Raw genomic sequence first — 21,736 nt, 5'->3', positions numbered from 1 at the left:
GAAGCTCAGAGAGGGATGTGGCTTTTCTAGGGTCACATGGCAAGGCATAGACAGAGCTGGGATGTTGACAGATTCATAAACTTTCCCTGGCCAAATGCCAGTTTGGTGCTCACTAGAGTTGCGCCATTGCCAATTCTGGCCCCAGCTCTGTGCCGCCTGGGTAGATGGGGTCTGGACAGGCTCCTGTGAAGACCCAGCTCTGCTGCCCTTCAGCTGCGCAGTCATCGGAGGCAGCACTCTGGGCTCATTCATTCAGGCATTCCACAAGAAGCCACACGAATGAAGAGGTTTTGGTTCAAGTCTAGGCTTTTGAGAGCTCCAATATTTAGTGGCCAGGCAGAAAAGGAGCCTGCCAAGGAGACAGAGGAGGAGCAGCCAGAAGAGTGGGTGGGAAGCCAGGAGCATGTGGTCTTCGTTGCCCTCAGTGATGGGTGATCTGAGTGGCTGTGGGATGAGGCCAGGGCTTTATTTTCTGTGACCGTGTGATTAGGCGTTGGCTTCTCTCCAGTCAGAAGTGTGTGCAGGAGAACTCTGTGCAGGAAATGGTTTGGGGAATACTGACGCAGCCCACCTATGCATGCTCCCCCCACGCCACCCTCTGACCCCCAAACCCAAGTCTGACTCAGCCCCTCCTTATCTCTTTTACCCAGGTGAAACCCCCCTCCCCATCCCCGCTATCTCCAGCCACCAGCCCAGGCTTTTCTTCATAGTGTCCCTCGGGGCACAATGGCCACTGTCCCTTGGGAGCTGGCCTTCTGAGGGGCATTGTAGGGGCAGGCGGCTGGCACTGTTTGTGCCGAGAGACAGCTGGTATTGTAGTGCCCATAATTAATGAGACAGCTCTGGCAGCTGCTCTCCAGCCCATGCCAGGGGCCTAGGCAAGCAGGAAGTAAAAATATTTCTGTCTTTGGAAGGCGCCTGGCCGGTGAGGTCAACGGTGGCAACCCCGTAAGGACAAGAGGCACCCAGAGAAGGGGGGTATACAAGGACCAATTCTGCCTTGTCCTGCCTAGCAGCTTCCATGTCTCCCTGCCTTGGCTGATCATCCCACTCAGTCTCTCCTTGGCTCTTCTCCATATCTCAAAGCCTTCCTCTTGTCCGACCTTCTTTCCTCCTGCTATGAAGGAAGTCCTGCAAGTCCATGGAAGCTGAGGGGCTGGTGGGTGATGCTTTTTCCTCCAACCAACCCCTCAGCATTCCTCAGCAACCCCTTTCTCAGTTCCTAGAGACAGGCAGCTAGGAAAGATAGGGCGGAGTTGCTGTTAGCAGTCAGCATTCATTCTCCAAACATTTGTGGGACACCTACAAGTGCCAGATACTCTACTTGGCTCTGAGATCGGTGCCATTAATTGAACACACAATAAATAGATATTTATCAGATGTGAAGAAGGGAGTTAACAGGAAGGTTTAACAGGGGGACCTGGCATTAAGTGCCTACTATGTGTCACCACTGAGCTTTGCATTGGATAGACAAACATGCTCACAGCATGCTGTTAGGTAAGTAGTAGCTGATTCGCTCTACAGGGGAGAATACTGAGGTTCTGGAACTTCATTTAGTTTGTCAACACTTGAAAGGGGTAGAACTGAGATTGGAAACCCACATCTGCCTGATGATAAAACCCCTGGTCTTACCCCTTTGCTCCAGGGTCCTTGACTCATGTGGATCTTCTGGGCCATCTTGGGCAAGTCGTTTCTCTCTAGGCCTCAATTTCTAGGTTGGCCTTGCTGGTGGCTATAGAGTTGGGACTGGCCTCTGGCTTTGCCTACCCTTGGCTGGCTAAGGACTAGGTTCCTTCAGGGGCAGAGGGCTGGTGGGGGCTGAGAGACCTCACTGATGCCCCATTTCTTCCACATATCCCCAGGCTGCATGGCGCCTGTACTCCACCGACACTAGCAGGGCCTACCTGACGGCCACCTGGTACTACTATGACAGTATCCTCCCATCCTTCAGGTAGGTCCTTCTGGGGGTGGGAGTGGGTGGGGGGCTGGCAGTAATACCCAGGGAGCACCAAGGGCTGGGATTCATCCCTGGAAGGTGGGGACCATGGGAGCATTTTGGGCTGGCTCTGTAAGTTCTACCTTACTTAGAGCTTCTCTCTGAGAAGCACACAGGACACAGGGCCTTGATGCAGCTCTGCCCCACAGGCTGAGCCCAGCTCATGGAGCGCTGACAGTCAGAATACTCACCCATTGGTGATGCCACTGAGGCCAGTGACACAGCCAGCTCATTTCCCTTCAGTCTCGAGTGGGGGACACTGGTGGCACTTACCAGCCTGGAGTATTGCAGCTGGTTGAAGAGAGTGTGGAATGGTCAGGAACACATGTGCCAGGGCCTGCCCTGAGCCCCCATATGTGACTGGACTCTACTGGGCCTCAGCACCCAGAAGAGAGTCTTCCCACTGGCCCTGGCTGAGCCTAGGCTGCACGGGGGTGGCTCCATTCAAAGGATTATTAATAGCATCACCAAGGTGCATGTGGCCAGGTGCCTGGCCAGCCCTGGGGCAGGAATGAAGACCGCGGATCTGGCACGCTCCCACAGGCGGGCGGGCATGGAGTGCGAGGCTGGGCCAGGCTGCTGCGCTCAGCGCTTCTGCGCACCTTTTTTGCCTCATTAGTTCTCCAAGAGCAGCTGTTGCGTGATCCCACTTGCCCTCACCTGGCCTGTTCCAGCTCCCTCCCAGCCCTGTGGGCTTCCCGGGAGGGGCAGAGGGGGGGCCCAGAAGGGGGCATCACACTTCCCACCCCCATCTCCCTTCCTGGCAGAGGCAAGCTCCCACCTCGGAGACAGAGATGGCAGCTAGGTTAGACGAAGCCTCCTTTTCAGGAGCAGTCCTATTGACCAGGGCGAGGTGGGGAGTTGGAGCAGGGGCTGTATAGGTAGAAAGTGGTGTGAGGGAGGCAGGGAAATGGAGTGGGGTGGTCTGGGTCGCTTGGTTAGAGGGACAGAGCCTGGTTTGGAGATTTGGGGTCTATTGGACCTTCTGCTGCTCCCTGGGCCTCAGCTTTCTCATCCCTTTGGTGGGAAGGCAGGGGACAGTGGAGGAGGGCATTTTACTTTTTTTGGATTATGGTAGGAAGTGGCCTAGAGAGTCAGGGGGCAGCTCCAGGCCCAAATTCAGTCTCCAGGAACCCAGCAGCAGGCGTGAGTGCCACAAGAGAGGGTAGCTGGGCCAGCTGCCCTGTGAAATCTCCATCCTTAGTCTGTCTTCCCTAAAATCCATAGTCAGATCGGGAGGGTATGAATTTCAGGGCTGCTGCTGGCCTTCCAGCAGGCACAGTGCCACTGTGCCTCGATGAGCAGAGAGTCAGCTGAATTTGAGCTCCTATTTGCCACCTTGTGCGGGTGCTCTTGAGTTGTGCCCAGTCTGCACAACCAAACCTGGTGTCCCTGAGGATTTCCCAGGAACTGAGTGTAGAAAGGGAGGAAGAGAGCCATTGTCTTCCATCTTCCACCCCTGTCTGGCCTGGCTTGGGTGTTTGTGAGCATCCCTATAGAGCAGGACCTGGAGGGTGAGCTCAGGAGCTCAGAGCCCACTAGGTGAGGGGGGTGGTGCCAGGGCCCTGCTTGTGGCTGATGGTGCCCTCTCCTGCAGAGAGCTGGCCCTCTTGTTTGAGCACGTGCAACGGGCCCGCAATGGGGGCCTACGGCCCTTGGAGGTGCGGCGGGCGCCAGTACCTGATGGAGCGCCCTCCCGCTACCCGCCCGTTGCCACCTGCCACCGGCCGGGCAGCGCCTCCTTCTGCCCTGGGGAAAGGTAGGGGCCCCCTGGGGTCACCACCTCCTCTTGCTTCTCCTCCTCTTCTTCCATTCTCTGTCTTATCCTCCCTCAGACCTGCCTCCAGCTACTCTGTCGGTGTCTGAGCCTGTTTGGGGGCCTCCTGGGCCTCTTCATGAGGCCTGGGCAGTTGTCGTCGGATGGCCAGACAGGTACAGACTGAGGGCCTCTCTGGAGAGGCCAGGCTGGACTCACCTTTTCGTTTCCTGGGACTCCGAGAGTCTGAGTGGGAGAGATGTCCGCACCATCCTACCCTGTCACCTCCCCCATTCATGCCATTGTCCTCTTTCTTTCTCTGTTCCACGTTCCCCTCACTCTTCCATCCCTGCACCCCCATCCCTCCCGGGAAGCTGGAGAGAGGAGGAGGCCGCTGGCCACAGGTGCTTACGGCTCAGGTAATCGTGGGCACCACTCTGGGTTGTGAGGGCAGGGAACCCCCTCCCCAGCATGTTGCTCTAGGAGGGGCTTGACCCTGCAGTCGCCTCTCGGGAACCAGATGCCAGCTGGAAAGAGAGCTCTGTGACTAAGACCGCTGTAGGACCTACGTAAACCCAGCCAGCAACTAATGCTCTTGTCTCATGCAACCCTTGTCCACAGCTTTGCTAATCCCAGCGGGTGCTCCTGGGATTCTCTTTTCTTCCTTACTGAGGTACTCTTTGCCACTCACAACGGTATCTTTCCCCTTGACCTGTCCCTTCCGGAGCTTTTGCATTTTGAAAGAAGAACCAAGAAAGAACGATGCTTGGCCTTCCCTGACATGTGTTCATAAGTGGGGGAGCTCCAACATGTTTGGATAAGGGCAGCCCATTCACTCACAGCATGGGGACAAGCAGCTGCCTCTGTAGATTTAGCTTTGAGGTCGAGGGTTCAGTCCCCTTCATACCTTCCCTTGCCCTTTACCCATCTCTTTGTTTTGCCTCATCTTCACACATCATCACTGAACCAACCAGATAGGCATCTGGGCTTTGAGCCTTAGCTATAATTCTGAGCCCCAGGCCCAGAACAAGGGACCAGGGAAGAGGTGCCGTGGAAGCTTGCCTCTGCCACCTGATCTGTGTGTCCTTGAGAAAGTCATCAAATCACTCTGTTCCTGGCAGAAAATCAGTGATGTTTAGGCTGACTAGGAGCTCTGGGTTCTCTGAGTTTCTCCTGGAGGATAGAGTGATGGAGTGTTTTGGGCTGGGGGGGGGCGGTGGGTAGCATCCCTTCCCTGTTCTTAGGGCACTTCTGGGCTAGGGGCTGAACAGGAAGTGGGGAGAGAGAGAGCACCCTCCAGGTTTGGAACTGGAGGGAGGGGGAAGGGAAGCATGTCTGGCCAGGCCAGGCTGGGAGCTCCCTGGAAGAAATGTTCATGATATAGGACCACTTGGATTCTCCAGCACTGCCTGAAGGCCCTTCATCCTTATCCCCATCCCTACCAAACTGCGATTCACAGGCAGAAACTCAAAAGTTTCGGCATTCCAACAATCATGCCAAGAGCATGGGCTCTCTGCAGCTTCTAGGGCACTCCGGTCTCACCTTGCCTGAATAGGAAGGCATGAGAATGGAGGGGAGCCTGGAGCCTGGCACCTATAGCACTCCCAACGGCTTCTATGGGACCCTGAACTCACTGAAGCCCAGGAACAGATCACTGCTGAGGGCTTGGCTATCACTAACTCCCAGCCTATGTCTGTCTGTCCTGGAGTGTCTGTGTGTCTGGAACTCATGGTGATGGTGGTAGAGTGTCACTTCTTCCCAGAGACCCTAGAGAGCCAAGCTGTGTCTTCTAGGTCAGTCCCCAGGCTCAGGCTAAATGGTCTTGTCCTTAACCTTGGCTGTCTAGGTCTAATGGGGTAGGTACTGCAGCTGGGATGCCTCCAGATATGTACCTATGCATACACACACCTGGTTGGCTACATCCCCAGTGATGCTTGGGGATGGATCCAAACTAAGCATGTTCCCAGGAAGTAGAGCTCCAAGAAGCAGGACTTCTTGGGGGATGGCCAGGGGATGGCATTTCCTTTTAGGATTTTGTGTTGAGTTGCTCAAAGTGTGGTCTCCGACTGCCTGCATCAGCATCTCGCGGGGTGTTTGTCCGAAATGCAAATGCCTGGCCCTCTCTCCACACCTGCAGAGTTGGATTGGAGAGGAGGCCCAGGATTCTGCGTGTTCACAATGCTCCCAGGGGGTCCTTATGCAGACTGAGAACTTCTGCATTCTGGGGATGGAGCTGGAGGATGACTTGGGTGGGGGTCCTTTTTTCCCACCAGCCACCGGAAACCAGCCCCATCCTGGCAACTCCCCACGCTCTGCCCACCTGTCCCTTTGTCACTAACCTCTGTTCGTGTCTTGTTCTCAACTTTCCAGCCAGATGTTTAGTAATAAACGGAGTTTCTTTCGGATCCACGCCAGCTGGAGACCGAGGTACCCCCTCACCTGCTCCTCCTGTCCCCACTCTTCCTCATCCCCCCAGCTTTGGGGGTTGGAGAGGGGGACAGGACGGACCATGAACAAGGTGCATGTGCCTGCAGCCTGCCATCTGCCTCGGGGTCCTGATGAGCCCCTTGCCTTCCTGGGGATGCCTCTGCCAGGTCTGGGGCATGGACCCAGTGTGCTGGAAGGGACACTTGCAGGAGCCTTGGGGATGCGCACTGGCTCTGCCGCTGACCCCTGTGTGATTTTGGTCAAATTGCTTCCCTTCTTTGGACCTCAGTTTTCCCTATGTGGAATGGGCAGATTGAACTAGAGGCTATCTGAGGGTCTTTCCCACTCTGACTTTTGCTGGGCCTTGGGTTTAGCTTCTTGTCTCCCCACTGTCTGCCTGGAACGCGGCAGGTGGCTGAAGGGGATAGGCCTGGCACCTCCCTAACTCCAAATCCCCAATGTAGCTGCATCACCACTGCATTCATGGTACCTGCCATGCCAGGACTTGCTGTGTGCCCTGGGGACACAGTGATGAATAAAACATGGTCCCTGGAGAGTTGCAAAGAGTAACTGCAGTTTGGTGCAGTGAGCGCAATAAGAGGAGGAAGCAGAGGGGCTGTGAAGCCTGAGTTGGGTGCTTAACCCAGAGGAAGCCCTGGAAGGGGTGGCTGTTAGCAGGGACATGGACCAGGCAAGTTGGCAAAAGAGCACAGCCATGGGAAACAAGTGCATAGCCCGGTTTGGTCAGTTCTGAGAGTGGGATGTCAGAGCTGAGGTTAAGGCAGGGCTGAGGTTAAGCCCCAGTGCGGTTTCATCTTGTTGGCATTGCCTGACACTTGAGTTCGTGGATCTCTGGTTTCCCTAAGGTGCCTCTGGAGTCTTGTGGTAGCAGATGAGGAGCAGAGCCCCTGGCTGTCATGTGCTTCTGAATAAAAGCAGCATTTCTGAGAGATGTGGATTCTCCATCACAGTCTGGTCTGCACTCACTGGCCGTGTGTCTGTGGGCAAGTCACGTAGCTGTCTGTGCCTCTGTTTCCTCAGATATGAAATGCAGATTGTTTTTTGTTTTGTTTTGTTTGTTCTGGGCATTGAACCCAGGAGCACTTTAGCCCTGAGCTCCAACTCCAGCCTGAGACGCAGATCATAAATGCAGTATAGCCGGGCCCAAACTGCTTGGCGCCTACAAAATTGACCTTATTCAATTTGGTACATTTGGCAGTTAAGATCTCACTTTAAAAAACAGTTTGGGAACCATGACTGTAGGAAATGGGGACACACTGAAGGGTGAAGCTGAAGAGACTCCAGGTCAGATCTGACCCACTGCAAGATTGGCTGTAGTAGGGAGGATGGACAGAGGGGCAAGAGTGGGACAGAGAGGCCAGCTATGAGACTGTTTGCCTAGTCCCTGAGGAGGGGACTGGAGCAGAGGGGCCGTGTGCCGCCAGACAGTGGGGAGGCTGCCTTTGGCAGGCAGAGGATGAATCCTAAAGAAATTCCTGGTGCAAGTGGGTCTGAGTCCAGCAGCGCAGTCAGAGGGCAGTTGGTGGCAGCACTGGCACTTCCTGAGGACAGCCACAGTCAAGCTCACCCCATCCTTCTCCTAGGCACCAACAGACCCCTTAGACCTCAGTTGTTCACTTTGGCACCTTCAACATTTTGAATTGGACAGATCTTTTGCTTGGGGCTAACACATGCTTTGTGGGATGCTTAGCAGCATTTCCGGCTTCTACCCATTGGATGCCAGGAACACCAATGCTGTGACAACCCCAGATATCTTCAGACATTGCCAAATGTGCCTTGGGGGGTGAAATTGCCCCAGTTGAGAACCACTGCCCTCGCCCTCACCCTGAGCACTTGTCCTGGAAAAAGAACACAATGTCTGAGGCAGAGAAAATGGCCCGGGACTTGCCCCATCCCAGGGGAGCTCTGTGACCTCGGGCAAGTTGTTTCACTTCTTTCCTTATCGGTAAAATAGGGATGGAGAACCAGAGCCACTGCGTGACGTGGCGGAGAGGACTGAAAGCACCGAGGCAGGCAGGTGGGACACTGCGTGCTCCGAGGAGACTGGGAGGGAAGGAGCTCTTTGGTGCCCACTGTGTGCCAGGTTTCTTTCCATTTTCTTTGAGCTTTCAGGCTCCAGAGAGGCTGACGTGAGCTGTTTTCTGGGCCCTACCCAAGGAGCAGGAATCCAGGGCTGCTCCTGGTAAAACTGTCTTCTTGCATTAAAGAGGAGCCCAGGGCCTCAGATGGCTGGAAAGTTACAGAACCCCCACAAACCCTGCTGGAAGCTCCCTCCACCGTCACAGAATCAGAGCTGGAAAGGGACCTTTCAAGGCCTCTAGTGCAAGCCTCAGACTCCTTCCTCCAAAAGTTCTGTGGAGTGCACACTCAGCTTTTTTGCACATTTCTTGAGATAGGGAGGTCACCCCTCCCTTCCCCAGAACGCCATTGGTGCCTGATGTGCTGGGTGCAGCGATCCAGAGTTCCAGGTCCTTGACTGGAGCTCAGGGCCTTCTCCAGCCTTCTCTCTTTCTCTCCAGCTTGGAGGAGTGGAGGACAGGGGCAGGGGTTGCACGGATGGGCAGGGTGGTGGGGTGCTTGCCAGCATGAGGAGAGCCCGCAGGAATGGCTCTGCAGGGGAAAGTTTGGGAAAGCCAACCTCAAACTTCGGTTGGAATCTTTGGGATGTGTCGAGGGGACCCTGGGGCCTGACCTTCCCTTCTGATATCCTAAGGGCTCCAATACCTGACCTTTAACCTCTTCCCTCTGGGCAGAGGCCCCTCCCCTAAGGATGGCCCTACATCCCGGCCACCTTCCCGAAGGTGCCCCTGGTTTCGAGATCTCTTACCTCAGCAACTGGACTCTATACCTTTCACCCCATGCCTTGGGCATGGGGGACCCTGGTATCCACCCAACATCGAAACCAGAATCTGTCCTTTGCTTAACTGTTGATCTGAAAGTCCCTGAGAGTGGGTGACAGTCTCCTTCCTCAACCCTGCCCCACCTCAGGCCTCCTTTGAGACTGGCTGGTGCCCCTCTGAGCTGGTGCCCAAGGCAATGGGGGCCCCAAAGCTGTCTGCAGGGATCCTCCAGTGGCACCTGGCAGCAGGCGAGGCAGCTATGATGCCACAGGGCATAGGGTGGAGGATGTTGGCATAGCTCTGACCCAAACAACAATAATGTGGTCCTTGAACCTCTTGGACTCAGAGTTACTCTACCAAGTACTGGTTAATCAGGGCCTTTCATGGTGATGGTAAACCCATGGCCTCCCCCCACCCCGCCTGTCTCCCTCCAAGGTTTGGGGGATGTGGTGAGGGGCTGGGTATAGTAAGGGGAGCCTAGAGCGTGTGTCCAGATCTGCATGTGTGTGTTCATGTGCACACAGACAGTGTAAGCTTAACTGGGAGCTGAGTAGCAGTGAAGGGGGAATCTTCTAGGGAGATCCAGGACCCCATGGTCAGGACATAGGTCCAGGTGAGCAGAGCTCAGGCAAGGGAGACCACAGAACAGGTTATTGAAATAGATCTTCACTGGGAGGGCGGGTACCAGGCACATCCTAGGCATATAGCACCCAGACTCATGAGGCTTAGGCCCTCAATGGACATGACACTGCACCGTCCACTGGCACATCACACGGGCTTCTGTGTGATGGAGACCTTATTTTGCAGAGCCCATCTGCATAGCTAGATCAGGTCCTAAAACCCTGACCTGATCCATGCCGGATCAGATAGCTCCAGCAGTGGGGAAAGGAGAAAATACAAACTGACACATGTCCACACACACCATGTGTATACACTCTGCCACCTCTGTACCCACACTGTCACATGTGCACACACATGCCTCCTTGACTCCACCCAGCCTTTCCCTGGTACAGTGAGGACTGGAGGCCTACCTCAGTATGCATGGCCAGGTGAGCTTCCCCATCCCTCAGCAGCCTGTCTGTGCCCAACAGGGTCACTGCCTCCACCCTCCAACCACCCCCGTGGGCCAGGCCCAGATCCTTCGTCTCCTGTCTTGTCTGATTCCTTCTTGGGTTTCTCTCAGTCCTTTCACTCTGACATCTGTCTCCTGTGCACCCTTATCTGTCTGGGAAAAGAGGGGTGGGAGGTGGGACTGGGAATGGGAAGTGCTCCAAATGACCTCCCTTTAGCTTCTTGTTGGAGTCAGGGCCCCCCTCACCACACCGTTGTTCCATCCTAGAAAGTCTGTTTGGTGGGGAATCCAGACCCAATAGTCACCCCCAAGTCCTAGATCAGCATTGTCCCCACTCACCTCCTGCCCCAGCACCAGCTAACTTGGCTCTCTCCCCAACCTGCCCTGCTCTGCTAGCAGCCGGATGGGCATCAAAGACCGCATCCGCATGGGCAGCTCCCAGCGGCGGACTGGTCCTTCCAAGCAGCACCTGGCACCTCCACCAATGCCCACCTCCCCAAGCAGCGAGCAGGTGGGTGAGGCCACCAGCCCCACCAAAGTGCAGAAGAGCTGGAGCTTCAATGACCGCACACGTTTCCGGGCCTCTCTGAGACTCAAACCCCGCACCTCTGCTGAGGGTGAGCTCCCAGAGGTTTGGGGGTCCAGGACCTGCCGAAGGTTGCAGGGGTGGGGATGGACTCTGGTTTTCTAGTGTATAAGATGGGCATCATAACACTTGCTTTGCTGTAGCCTGGGCACCAGATTATTAGAGATCAAATGGGAATGTAGACGGTGGCATTTGGTAGTGGTTGAGGGCGCAGGCTTTGGAGCTAGGCTGCTTGGATCTGAATTCTGGCTCTGTCACTTCTGCAAGTGACCTAATTTCTTTGGGCCCTACTCCACTTCCCTCACCTGTAAAATGGGGACAATAATAGTATCTGCTTCAAGGGCTGTTGTGAAGATTGAGATAATCTATGGAAGGTGAACAAAAGAGGTTTTGGAATATAGTAAGTGCTCAGTTAAAGCTAGATGACCCTGGGTGCTGTGGCACACAACTGTAATTCCAGTGGATCAGAAGGCTGAGGTAGGAGGATCATGAGTTCAAAGCCAGCTTCAGCAACTTAGCAAGGCCCTAAGCAACTCAGTGAGACCCTGTCTTTAAATAAAATGTATAAAAGGGCTGGGGATGTGGCTCAGTTGTTAAGCACCCTTGGGGTTGATCGCTAGTACCAAAAAAACAAAAATAAAAACATAAACAAAAAACAGCTAGATGACAATAAATGTACCTTGGAAAGAGCAGAAACCCACATTTCATGAGCCCTGATGGGATTATCTCATTTGCTTCTCCCATGACTCCATTTTCATCCCCACTTTATAGACATGGAAATTGAGATTCTCTTCTCATGAGTGGCAGAGCTCCTGTCCTCCCACAGGCCTGTCCAGTTCCAAAGCCCAGGTTCTCTGCCCTCCAGTGCAGCTTGCACACATGAGACTGGTGTCTGTGTGTGCGGGTCACTTTTCAACTGTTGGAGGGGGACTGTTTTGAGTTCTAGTTCTCCCTGTAACTCACACTGTGACTTAGCCAGTTCTGTGCCTCAGTGTCCTCTTCTGGAAAATGGAAGTGTTGGACTGGGTCCCCTGGAAGACTCTTCCCAGCTGCAGAACATGATGCAGGGCAGGCCTCAGAAGGGGAAATGGGGTGTGAGTGGACAAGGATGGTGGATGAGGACAGGAGGCACTTTGTCCTTGGAAGGAGGGGGTAGCCATGCTACCTCTGCCTGTGCTGCATCAAGATGTTGCTGGCTGACAACTCAGCCTTTTCCTGGAAAGTTACAGAAGACACAAACCAGTCTTTGGGAGGTGCTGGTCCATAGAAACCTGGGCAAGGCTGGTGCCAGGGACCTCCTTTACTGCCTGCTCATGCCCCTTTCTCTTGGTGGGTGAGGAGAGTATCGCCTTTCTTGCAGGGCAGAGTGCCAGCCCCAGAGGAGCTGTTCCTCTCATCCTAGTTTTAAGGGCCTTGCTTCCCACAGCTGGCCAGAGGAGCCCTCCCTGCACCTCCATCCCCCTTAGCTGGAGGATAAGATGGTGCATGATTATGTGCAGAGTATCAGGTGCCTTCTCTCCAGGGCTCTCTGTCCTGCATGGTGGGGCCAGTGGGACTTCCTCCAGGGCTATGTTTATCACTTTTGCCCCAGGTCAGACCAGATGTGCCCTAAAGCAGCTGTCAATCATCTGACATCTGGCAGATGTTTGCTTTGTCTGACTACAGGGACAGATGGGCATGTAGCACACTGGGTTTTTCCATGCTGGGTAGGGTTGTGAAGGGCAGAAGCAAGGGAGGCAGGAGCCTGGTCTGTCTTGTGCCCCAAGAAGGTTCTGGTCCCTTTCTGGTCCTGTCTTCTTATCAGTACCTCCATGGAGGTGGGGGTTGGAGTGGCGTTTTCTGCTGCTGACCCTTGAAACACATGGCTGCCCCTGTCTTTTCAGAGGGCCCCTCAGAGGAAGTAGCAGAGGAGAAGAGCTACCAGTGCGAGCTCACAGTGGACGACGTCATGCCAGCTGTGAAGACAGTCATCCGCTCCGTCAGGTGAGACTGAAGCCTGAGGTGAGCACCCTCTCCCATCTGCCACCCACTGCTGCTCCCCATCTGGGCCCGCTCTCATGGCCATGCCTGGCCTAGCTCCCAGTGTGCCAGACGCTGCCCGGATGGAGAACGGGCAAGGTGGGGAGGTGGCATATGGCTCCCTGCAGGGTTTGCTCTTACATATCATGCCCAGAGGGCCAGGCTCCAGTGGCGCAGCTGCCCATCATGGTCCCTGTCCTCACACATGCAGTACCCTCCCGGTCTCTTCTGCTTTGCCTCTCTGCTCCTCTCCCTTCTCTGTCTCCCACTTTGTGCCAGCTTCTTCACTTCTCTTTCCCCAGCTGTATCCATGCCTGCCTGTTTCTCCTGGGGTTTGTCTATGCACCCTTTCCCTGCATCTCTCTCATTCTCAGCCTCCTTTTGTCCTGATGTCTCAGACTCTCTCCCTGGGTTCTTGGCCTGCCTGTTTTCCCTAGGACTTCTTTAGATCAATGCTTTTCAAACTGCAGGTCAAGGCGGTTTGAAATCAACTTAGGGAAACCAAGTTAGTGGGCCTTGGTCAACATTTAAAAACACATGAGAATGCATTTCTCTTATTAAGGGCAAATAATATTTATGAAATTTATATTTCAGTTATCTGTGTGTGTATGCATGAGTGCCCATGTGTGCATGTGTACTAGTTTGTGCTGTAACATGGTAGGTCTTGGTCAAAAATTTTGAAAGCCCCTGCTCCACTGGCTATCTCCCTGCCTCAGGAGTTAAGTGGGGACCTGTAGCCATGGCCCAGTTGCAGATTTGGCCCCAACTCATTGGCAAGGAATTCTGGCTCAGTCTTCATTTCTAGCTCAGTTCTAGCTCCAGAGACCTCTGAACCCCTTGCCTTCTGGGCTCACTTCCTCTCTTCCCTGGTTCATGCACCTGCCCATAGCCTCTTCCCTTTGTGTTCTTTTTGACATCAGTGAGCTGGATTCTCTCTCCAGAGTGAGGCCACTCCTCAATCCCTTTCCACACATCCTGTCTATCCCCTCAGGTGACCACCATCTGGAACACAGTGCTTGAGCTGTGAGTGCCAGGTCATCTCCTTGGCCACCTGTAGACCTCTTGCACCTGTAGACCTCTTGCTCCAAACCCCTTCCTCCTCCTGGGTCCCTATCAGGGGGCAATGGCACCACCATCAGCCATGGGAGTCATCCTGAACTCAGACTCAGAAGCCTTTCAGTCCCATCTCCTGAACCACTTAACAGTTGTCCATTACTCTACCCCACTGCTCCTCTCCCAACTCAGGCCTGTTCCCTGGGGCTGATCTTCCTGCTCTTGACTCTGGCCTTCCAGGTCACATCTTCATGTGGGCTAGCACAGCAGTCATACCGAAGCAGAGTGAATGACCCGCCCCTCCCAGGACCCATGCTCTGCCAGAGATTTGGGGCTCTTTCCCACCCTTCTCATGGTTCATCTCCTCCCTATCTCCTCACACTGTCCCGTAACCCCTGGACTGCCCCCTTTCCATCATGTCCTTGTTCCTGCCACTTAGAGCTGAGTGTTACTTACACACCTCTATGTCCTCTGCTTCCCACAGCTCCCTTCATCCCCTTCTGCTTCCTCGGGGCACCTCCAGCTGAGGTCCTCCCTTCTTGTGGCCCTGCTCTCTTTCTTCATTCTTTGAACATGGTTCTTGTCATCTCATAATTACCTATGTCCTTTCAGTCTCTCATTCCAGCCAGGGGCTCCCTAGGCCAGGGGTTGGCTCTGAGTCCTCTCTGGTACCCAGGGCCCCCAAAGCTGTGCCAAGTATTTGTGGGGTGAATGCAATATTCCTTCTCTGACATGGTCATCCTCAACATTCGATGTTCACAGATGCCCCCTGTGTTTTACCTAGCCAAGGGCATCGGACCCAGTCCCTGCCACCCCGGATTAATCCAAATATAGGACATGAAAAAAACAGCAAAGAAACCTTTGGGGTGCAGAGGTGGTTAAGGGAGGCTGGGGACCTAGTTGCTAGTGGTAGCGCAAGAAGGAATTGCCCTAGTGGTCAATAAGTGGGTAACAAAGACATGGAGAGGGGGCTGGAAAAGAATCCCATACTGGAACAGGATGGTCTCTGAGACCCCCTCCCTTGACAGGATTCTAAAGTTCCTGGTGGCCAAAAGGAAATTCAAGGAGACACTGCGACCTTATGATGTGAAGGATGTCATTGAGCAGTACTCCGCAGGGCATCTGGACATGCTGGGCCGGATCAAGAGCCTGCAGACTAGGTGAGTACCCTGCCAGCCCAGACCTGGGAGGTTGAGGCAGGATGATCACAAGTTCAAGGCAAGCCTTAGCAACTTAGTGAGACCCTAAGCAACTTAGTGAGACCCTAAGCAACTTAGTGAGACCCTGTCTCAAAACAAACAAACAGCTAGGGATGTGGCTCAGTGGTTAAGCACCCCTGGATTCAATCATTGTACCAAAAAAAAAAAAAAAAAAAAAACAGAAGGAAGATCTGTTATGTTTTAAAAGGATCCCTCTAAGGGTGCGATGGTGACAATGGACTATAAGATAGCAAGGGTAGAAACAGATGGAAGTGCCTACTTCAGACATCCAGGTCAGAGATTATGGGACCAGGGTGCAGCTGGGGAGGTGGGACAAGTGGTCAGATTGTAGATCTGCTCTTTCTCTTACACCTTATCAGAAAATCCTACTGGGGGAGAATGACAGAGGGTAGAAGGGAAGGTGGACATGATCAATATGTGAGATATGCATGCATGGAAATATCACAGTGAAACCTATTTATTTGCACAATTAGTACATATTAGTGTTAAAAAAAGGAAAAGAAACCCTACTTATGGGGTATGATGGGGTGAAAGAAAGAAGAGAATCAAGGATGAAGCCAAGGTTTTTGGATTGAGCAAGAGGAAAAAGGAAACTGCCATTTATTGGCACAGAGAAGGCAACAAGTACAGCAAATTTCAATCAGGAGAACTGGGACTGGCTGAGTTTGTGATGCCCATCAGCCCTCAAACGGGAGTGTTGCACTGACAGTGGATGTAGGGATGTGGAGTATGGAGGAAAGGTTCGGATGGGGAAATAGATTTGGCCCTGGGTTTGACCCCTATAAATACACACACACACACACACACACACACACACACACATACACACATACACACACACTAATTTGGTGTTGACAAGGTATAGAGGAATTGAAACTATGGACTTGAAGATACGACCTAGCAAGTGGGAGTAAATTGAGAGAAGAGGCTTCAAAGGCAAGCTGTGCCGCGCGTGCAATGTTTAGAGGTTGTGGAGATAGAGGTGGACTCAGACAAAGAGACCAATACCAGCTGGGAGGTAGGGGTAGAACTGGGAGAGGGTGTTTCAGAATCCAACTGAAGAAATGTTTGCAGGAAAAAAAAAAAGAAATGTTTGCAGGAAGAATGGGTGATTAACTGTAGCCAGTGAAATGAGGACTGAGAGTTGATCATTGGATCTAGCAACATGGAGTTCATTTTGGAATGTAACAGTAGTTTTGGTGAAATGGTGAGGTAAAAGCCTCCCTGGAGTAGGTTTAAAAGTAAAAGGAAGATCATGGCACACCTGTAATCCCAGCTACTTGGGAGGTTGAGGTAGGAAGATCTCAAGTTTGAGACCAGCCTGGGTAATTTAGTGAGACTCAGCCTCAAACTAAAGTATCTTTACAAAGGGCTGGGGATAGCTCAGTGCTAGAGAAGCCCTGGTTCCATCCCCAGCCCCAAAGGCATGGGGGAGACATAGAAGAATTTTACTGTGAGAGCAGAAAAGATGGGATCAGCTCTAGCCTTATAACTCATGTTCCCAGGTATCTACCTCTTTCCTTTTCCCAGTCCACTATTTCCCATCTCTCCTCTATCAAGCGGTTGTTTTACTGGCCATGTTTATGTATTGGTGCTTTTGCTCTGTCAGTTGGGGAACCCCAAAGCAAAAGCTAGTTTCCCTGCTTCAACTCAAGCCTCCATTTGGCAGTGCAAAGGCCTCCTTCCTCAGTGGCCATTCCCACAGGTGAAGACTGTGTCCTCCCATTCAAAAGGCAACCTAGAATTCTTGTGGAAGGGAGGAGCAGCAGGTATCCAGGACCTTTGATGGTTCCTCTTCCTCACAGGGTGGATCAGATTGTGGGTCGGGGACCCGGGGACCGGAAGGCCCGGGAGAAGGGCGACAAGGGACCCTCAGATGCGGAGGTGGTGGATGAAATCAGCATGATGGGACGCGTGGTCAAGGTGGAGAAGCAGGTGAGTGTAGGATGGACCGTCACAGGCGCCAAGAAGCTGATCGTCGTCTAGAAGCACTGGGGGGGCGGGGGACGGGGGACCCAGGAACCAGAAGAGGGGAGAGTGCGTTTCTCTGAGCCACACCCCAGAACACCCGCCCAGACGGCCCCACCCGGGCCCGTGCGTCCAGTACTTGGCCAAGCTCCGCCCCACAGACAAGCCCCGCCCCTCATAAAGCCCGCCCACTCCTGCTAAAGCATCCGGGTAAGCCTGTCAGCTCCTGCTGAGCCCTGCCTGTGGGGCGCCATAGCCTCGCCCAAACCCACCTACTTCTCTTAACCACTCCCCTCTCAGTCTCCTCAGTCTTCTGGACGGTTCCAGTTACGGCTAAATTTCTTCCGGGAACACACCCCAGCTTCCCAGCTTCCTCCTGCCCCCAAATTCCACCCTAGACGCGGCTCGCAGCTCGCGTCTCCCAGATAAGTCCCGCCCAGGCCCCACCCACCGCTTGAGCCACGCCCGCCACGCCTCCTGCCGCGCCCCTTCCGGCCAACTCCCGCCTTCCAGCGGTGCCCCTCCCCCGAGTCCCAGCCGAACCCCTCCTCCCAGCTGCGCCCCGCCCCCAGGTGCAGTCCATCGAGCACAAGCTGGACCTGCTGTTGGGCTTCTATTCGCGCTGCCTGCGCTCCGGCACCTCGGCCAGCCTGGGCACCGTGCAAGTACCGCTTTTCGATCCCGACATCACCTCGGACTACCACAGCCCCGTGGACCACGAGGACATTTCCGTCTCCGCACAGACGCTTAGCATCTCCCGCTCGGTCAGCACCAATATGGACTGAGGGGCTTCTCAGGGGCGGAGCAGCCCTCGGCCTAGCGCTCGGACCCGCCCCTTGAGGCCTCCGGACTCTTCTCTTACTTGAACTCGCTCCCTTGCCGGGAGAGAGGCCACACGCAGTATTGAGCAGCCTGGGTGGGCGAGATGCCCGCTGCGGGTGCCAGAGCCCAGCTCCCACCCCAGGAGCGTGAGATGCCAGGCCATATGGAGGGCAGCAGCAGCGGCTGCCCCGTGGCCTTTGGGTCCCTCGGTTCCCTGCCCACTCTATCAAGGCCCAACATGGCCTGCCTGGCAGGGGATACTGCCCAGGAGTAGGAGCGGGGTACTAGGGCACTGGGCCCTGACCCAGCTTCCAGCTATGCAAGGTGAGGTCTCTGGCCTGCCCTTCAGACAGAGCAGGGAAGTCCTCCTGCCAAGTCCCCACCCCACTTGGGGATGGGCCCAAGGTGCCCCCGCAGGTACCCACAAAGCACAGAACCCTGCCAAAAGGCAGATGGGCATCATATATGCAAATTATAATGAATATGCAACTTTGGGGACCCCCATGGGGTCCCTCTGCCCCTCTCCTATGGGAGATGGGCTACCAGCAGTAGCTGGTCTCAGGCTGCTTGGCCATGACCCCATCCCCATTCTTTGGCTTATCACCCCATTCCTACTCAGCATGGGGCCTGTTTCTCTCCTGCCCTCTCCCAAAAGCAGTGCTTGGGCCTTTCTTCCCATTTGCAGGCGTCACCTCCAGGGGCTTCCTTTTCCTGCTGGATGTCCTCTCCTCTCTTTGGTCCTCCAGACATCTTTGACAACACAAGTTTCTGTATTTTCCCCACACTTCCCAGACAGTGCTCCATGGACAGTCATACAAGTTCCTTTAGCTTCTCCAGAGAAATCCTCATGTTCATACTGATGCACAAAACCACACATGCTTGGACACATGAGCACAGAGTCACTCAGCCTTTCCTGAGTCTCTGCAGCTGAGCTAGTGGACTGTCCTTTCCACTAAGAGGAAGCCCCTCACTCCCTCTGACCAGAAGAGGGAGCTTTAAAGTCTGTCCTGGCCCAGGGCTTTACCAGCTCCCCTTCCTCAAGAAGGTAGACTCCTTGCTGGACCAGGAACTCTAACTGCTGCCTCTGCCCCTGAGGGCCCTCCTTGGTGTCCCCACAGCACAACTCAGGCCTAGGCCTCTGGGACCCACACACCACTGGAGAGACCCCAGGCCCACTCCTTCCTGGTCCCAGAGAGCATAATAATGCACTTGGACGATATACCACCTGTGTACCTCTCACCTGCACTGCTCCCTCCCTACTTCTCCATTTCAGTTGGCAGCCCCGCATCTTGCATAAGTGCCCATCCACTGCAGGTCCTCAGCCCCACTTTCAAATCCCCACTCCTGCATTCCTCTTCTGCAAAGCCAAGCAGATGGCAGGAGGGTGAGGGGTAGTGGATCAATGGCAACCCTCTGTGGGGTACCAGGGAACAAGGGGGCTGAGGCCAAGCTGCCTGCATCTCATAACTGGGGACCTGCATGCACCAGCACCAGGGCTTGGGTTGGATCTTGCTCAGCCCCAGGGTGCCCAGCCTCTGCCCTACCATGCCCTCTGCATGTACCATCATGCCCCGGATGGAGCCTATCCTGGCTCGCCTCATTTGCACTACACTGTCCCTAGAGAGCCACCCCTCCATCCCTTCAGAGACAGATCTTCAGAGAGGGCAGGAGAATAGGATTACCCTGTGACCAAAGGAGACATGGGAAGCAGCCCTCCCTCCTTCCACCATTGAGGTTCCCTCACCAACCTGGTTCTCAAATATGCAAGTACCTCACTTTGTTAACTTATTAACTTATTGGTTTCATTAAAGTTTTCAGTAGGAGGTTGTTGGTCTTGGTTTTGTTTGGTGGCTGTGGATGAGGAATTTGATTTGGGGGTAGGGACAAAGAGATTTGGATTAGTTTGGACTCTTGTATACAGAAAAAATCCAATCCCATATGGCTTGAGCAAAACATGAAATATTGACCCAGAGAACTAAAGAGGGGATAGATTTGGCTTCATGTACAGTTGGATCCAGGTGCTTAGATGTGTGAGGAATCTGTCTCCTGTTTCAACCTTCCTCTCAAGCAGGCTGAGCTCTCATGATGATGAATGAAAAGTGGATACCAGTTTTCTAATAGTTTGTTCAGTTAGCATTGGACCAGGAAAACAGAAACAATGGTAGATTTTTCAACAAAATTTACTATGGGGAGTGGGTTACACTGTTGTAGGAAGGCCAAAAGGACAAAGAGAACACTGAGAGAACCTAGAGAAAGTAGCTGCAGGATGCAGGGACTCCTCCTAGAGCGGCGGGAATATAGGACAAGGTTGGGGTCATCAGAACCCACAAGCTTATGGAGGGGGTAGTTCCGGTGCACAGAGATCTAAAGAGGAGGGACTCTGGTTGATCTTTTAAAGGACACAGTGATTGCAGAAAAAAAGCTGAAGTCTGGGATTGACTTCTGGCTATCGCTGATAAAGATGGGAAGCAAAGGGAAAAACCTCCACTTCTGCCTTCTCCTCTCACCCTTTAATGTCAAAACCTCAGCATCAGAGTATAGAACGCTGTTCTTAGGAAATAGACCAGCTCTGACACTCAGTATCCATGCACATCAACCCGTGCACATTGGAACATCTATCTAATGATGGTAGCTTTCACTTCATGAAACAAAACTCTCCTTCATACAAATGAGGACACTCTAACCTCCTTCAAATAGGAAAAGCATAAAACCCCACAGTCCAACAGATGGATTGATCTCATAGTCACAGTCACCGAATCCATATTTGGGTGATGTTAATTATTGCTCTAATTCAATCACAATCCCATCTGTAACTAAACACTAAACTCAAGTTAGCAATCATTTACAAAATCTTTCTATGAAATAATAAGGGAAAAGGAAGAGGAAGAAAGAAAACATTCATTTATTTATACAGCACGCATGCACACACGCACCAAAGAAAGAAGAAAATGTGCATAGCTGCAATAGACTTCTTTCTGGTAGCTTTTCATTAACTTTTACTGTTGTACATGGGAGCATGGCCATCCCTTGGAATCCACTGGGTTTGGTTTCAGGACCCACTGCGGATACCAAAATCCATGGATGCTTAAATCTTATATGAAATGAGGTAGTATTTTTATATAACCTATGCACATCTTCCTGTATATTTTAAATAATCTCTACCTTACTCATAAAACCTAATACAATGGGGATGCTATATAAAGCTATCCTGGATAATGATAGGGAAAAAAGTCTGTACGTGTTCAGTACAAATGCAGTGTGTGTGTGTGTGTGTGTGTGTGTGTGTGTGTGTGTGTGTGTTTTCCCCTCCATCTGCAGTTGGCTGTATCTGGAGATGCAGAATCTACATATTGGGAGGACTGAGTACACTAAGAGGCCTATGGAATTCCCTGGATTCCTCTCTCCTTGGTAGTGGGGAGTAGTCATGCAGCCAGGACGTTAACTCTTTCTTTGTCTGTTGGTTCAGGGCCATGAGGAGTAGAAGATGGCCAGGGGGGAGTTTTAACTTCCAGTCCAATGAAAACTGTTGCCTCCCTTCCCTTGAAAATTGAGACCTTCAAATTAAGAGTCCAGACTTGTAGGGACCAGAAGTAAAAGTTCTGTGAGTGTATATAGTAGCCTGAAAAACGGCCACCTAAGAGAGCAAGTTCTCATCTCTGGGACCAGTCAATGTCATCTTGTTTGTAGAAACGATTAAGTTAAGGATCCCGGCATGGGAAGATGATCCCAGACTATAGAATGAATCCTGAATCCAATCACAAATGTCTTTTTGTTGTTGTTGGGTGGTATCAGAAATCAAACCCAAGGCCTCATGTTTGCCCTACCACTAAGTTACACCCCAGCCCACAATGTCTTCTTTCTTTCTTTTGTTTACTGGGTATTAAATCCAGGGGTGTTTTACCACTGAGCTACTTGCCCAGCCCTTTTTATCTTTTATTTTATCTTTTATTTTGCTA

The 21,736-nt window shown here is 53.0% G+C and overlaps 1 protein-coding gene across 6 annotated transcripts in view; it reads left to right on the top strand.

Moving 5' to 3' along the window:
* Positions 1–19,603, top strand: part of KCNQ4 (potassium voltage-gated channel subfamily Q member 4) — a 52,497-nt gene extending 32,894 nt beyond the window's left edge. For 2 of the 6 annotated variants that reach the window (XM_081306760.1, XM_081306764.1), the window contains exons 8-14: positions 1,863–1,951; positions 3,594–3,755; positions 10,509–10,729; positions 12,582–12,681; positions 14,799–14,930; positions 16,796–16,925; positions 17,531–19,603. In XM_081306760.1, coding sequence (XP_081162886.1) covers positions 1,863–1,951; positions 3,594–3,755; positions 10,509–10,729; positions 12,582–12,681; positions 14,799–14,930; positions 16,796–16,925; positions 17,531–17,743 — 1,047 coding nt within the window. In that variant the 3' untranslated portion in view covers positions 17,744–19,603. Of the gene's footprint in view, positions 1–1,862; positions 1,952–3,593; positions 3,756–4,126; positions 4,172–10,508; positions 10,730–12,581; positions 12,682–14,798; positions 14,931–16,795; positions 16,926–17,530 lie in introns of all 6 variants that reach the window. The other 4 variants (XM_081306765.1, XM_081306762.1, XM_081306761.1 and 1 more) reach the window with 4 other exon arrangements.
* The last annotated feature ends 2,133 nt before the right edge of the window (positions 19,604–21,736 follow it).

This window comes from Spermophilus citellus (assembly GCF_964194105.1).
Source record: "Spermophilus citellus genome assembly, chromosome: 9".
Lineage (NCBI taxonomy): Eukaryota > Metazoa > Chordata > Mammalia > Rodentia > Sciuridae > Spermophilus > Spermophilus citellus.
Note: the sequence above shows the minus strand (reverse complement) of the source record. Positions and strands in the feature narration are given on the sequence as shown.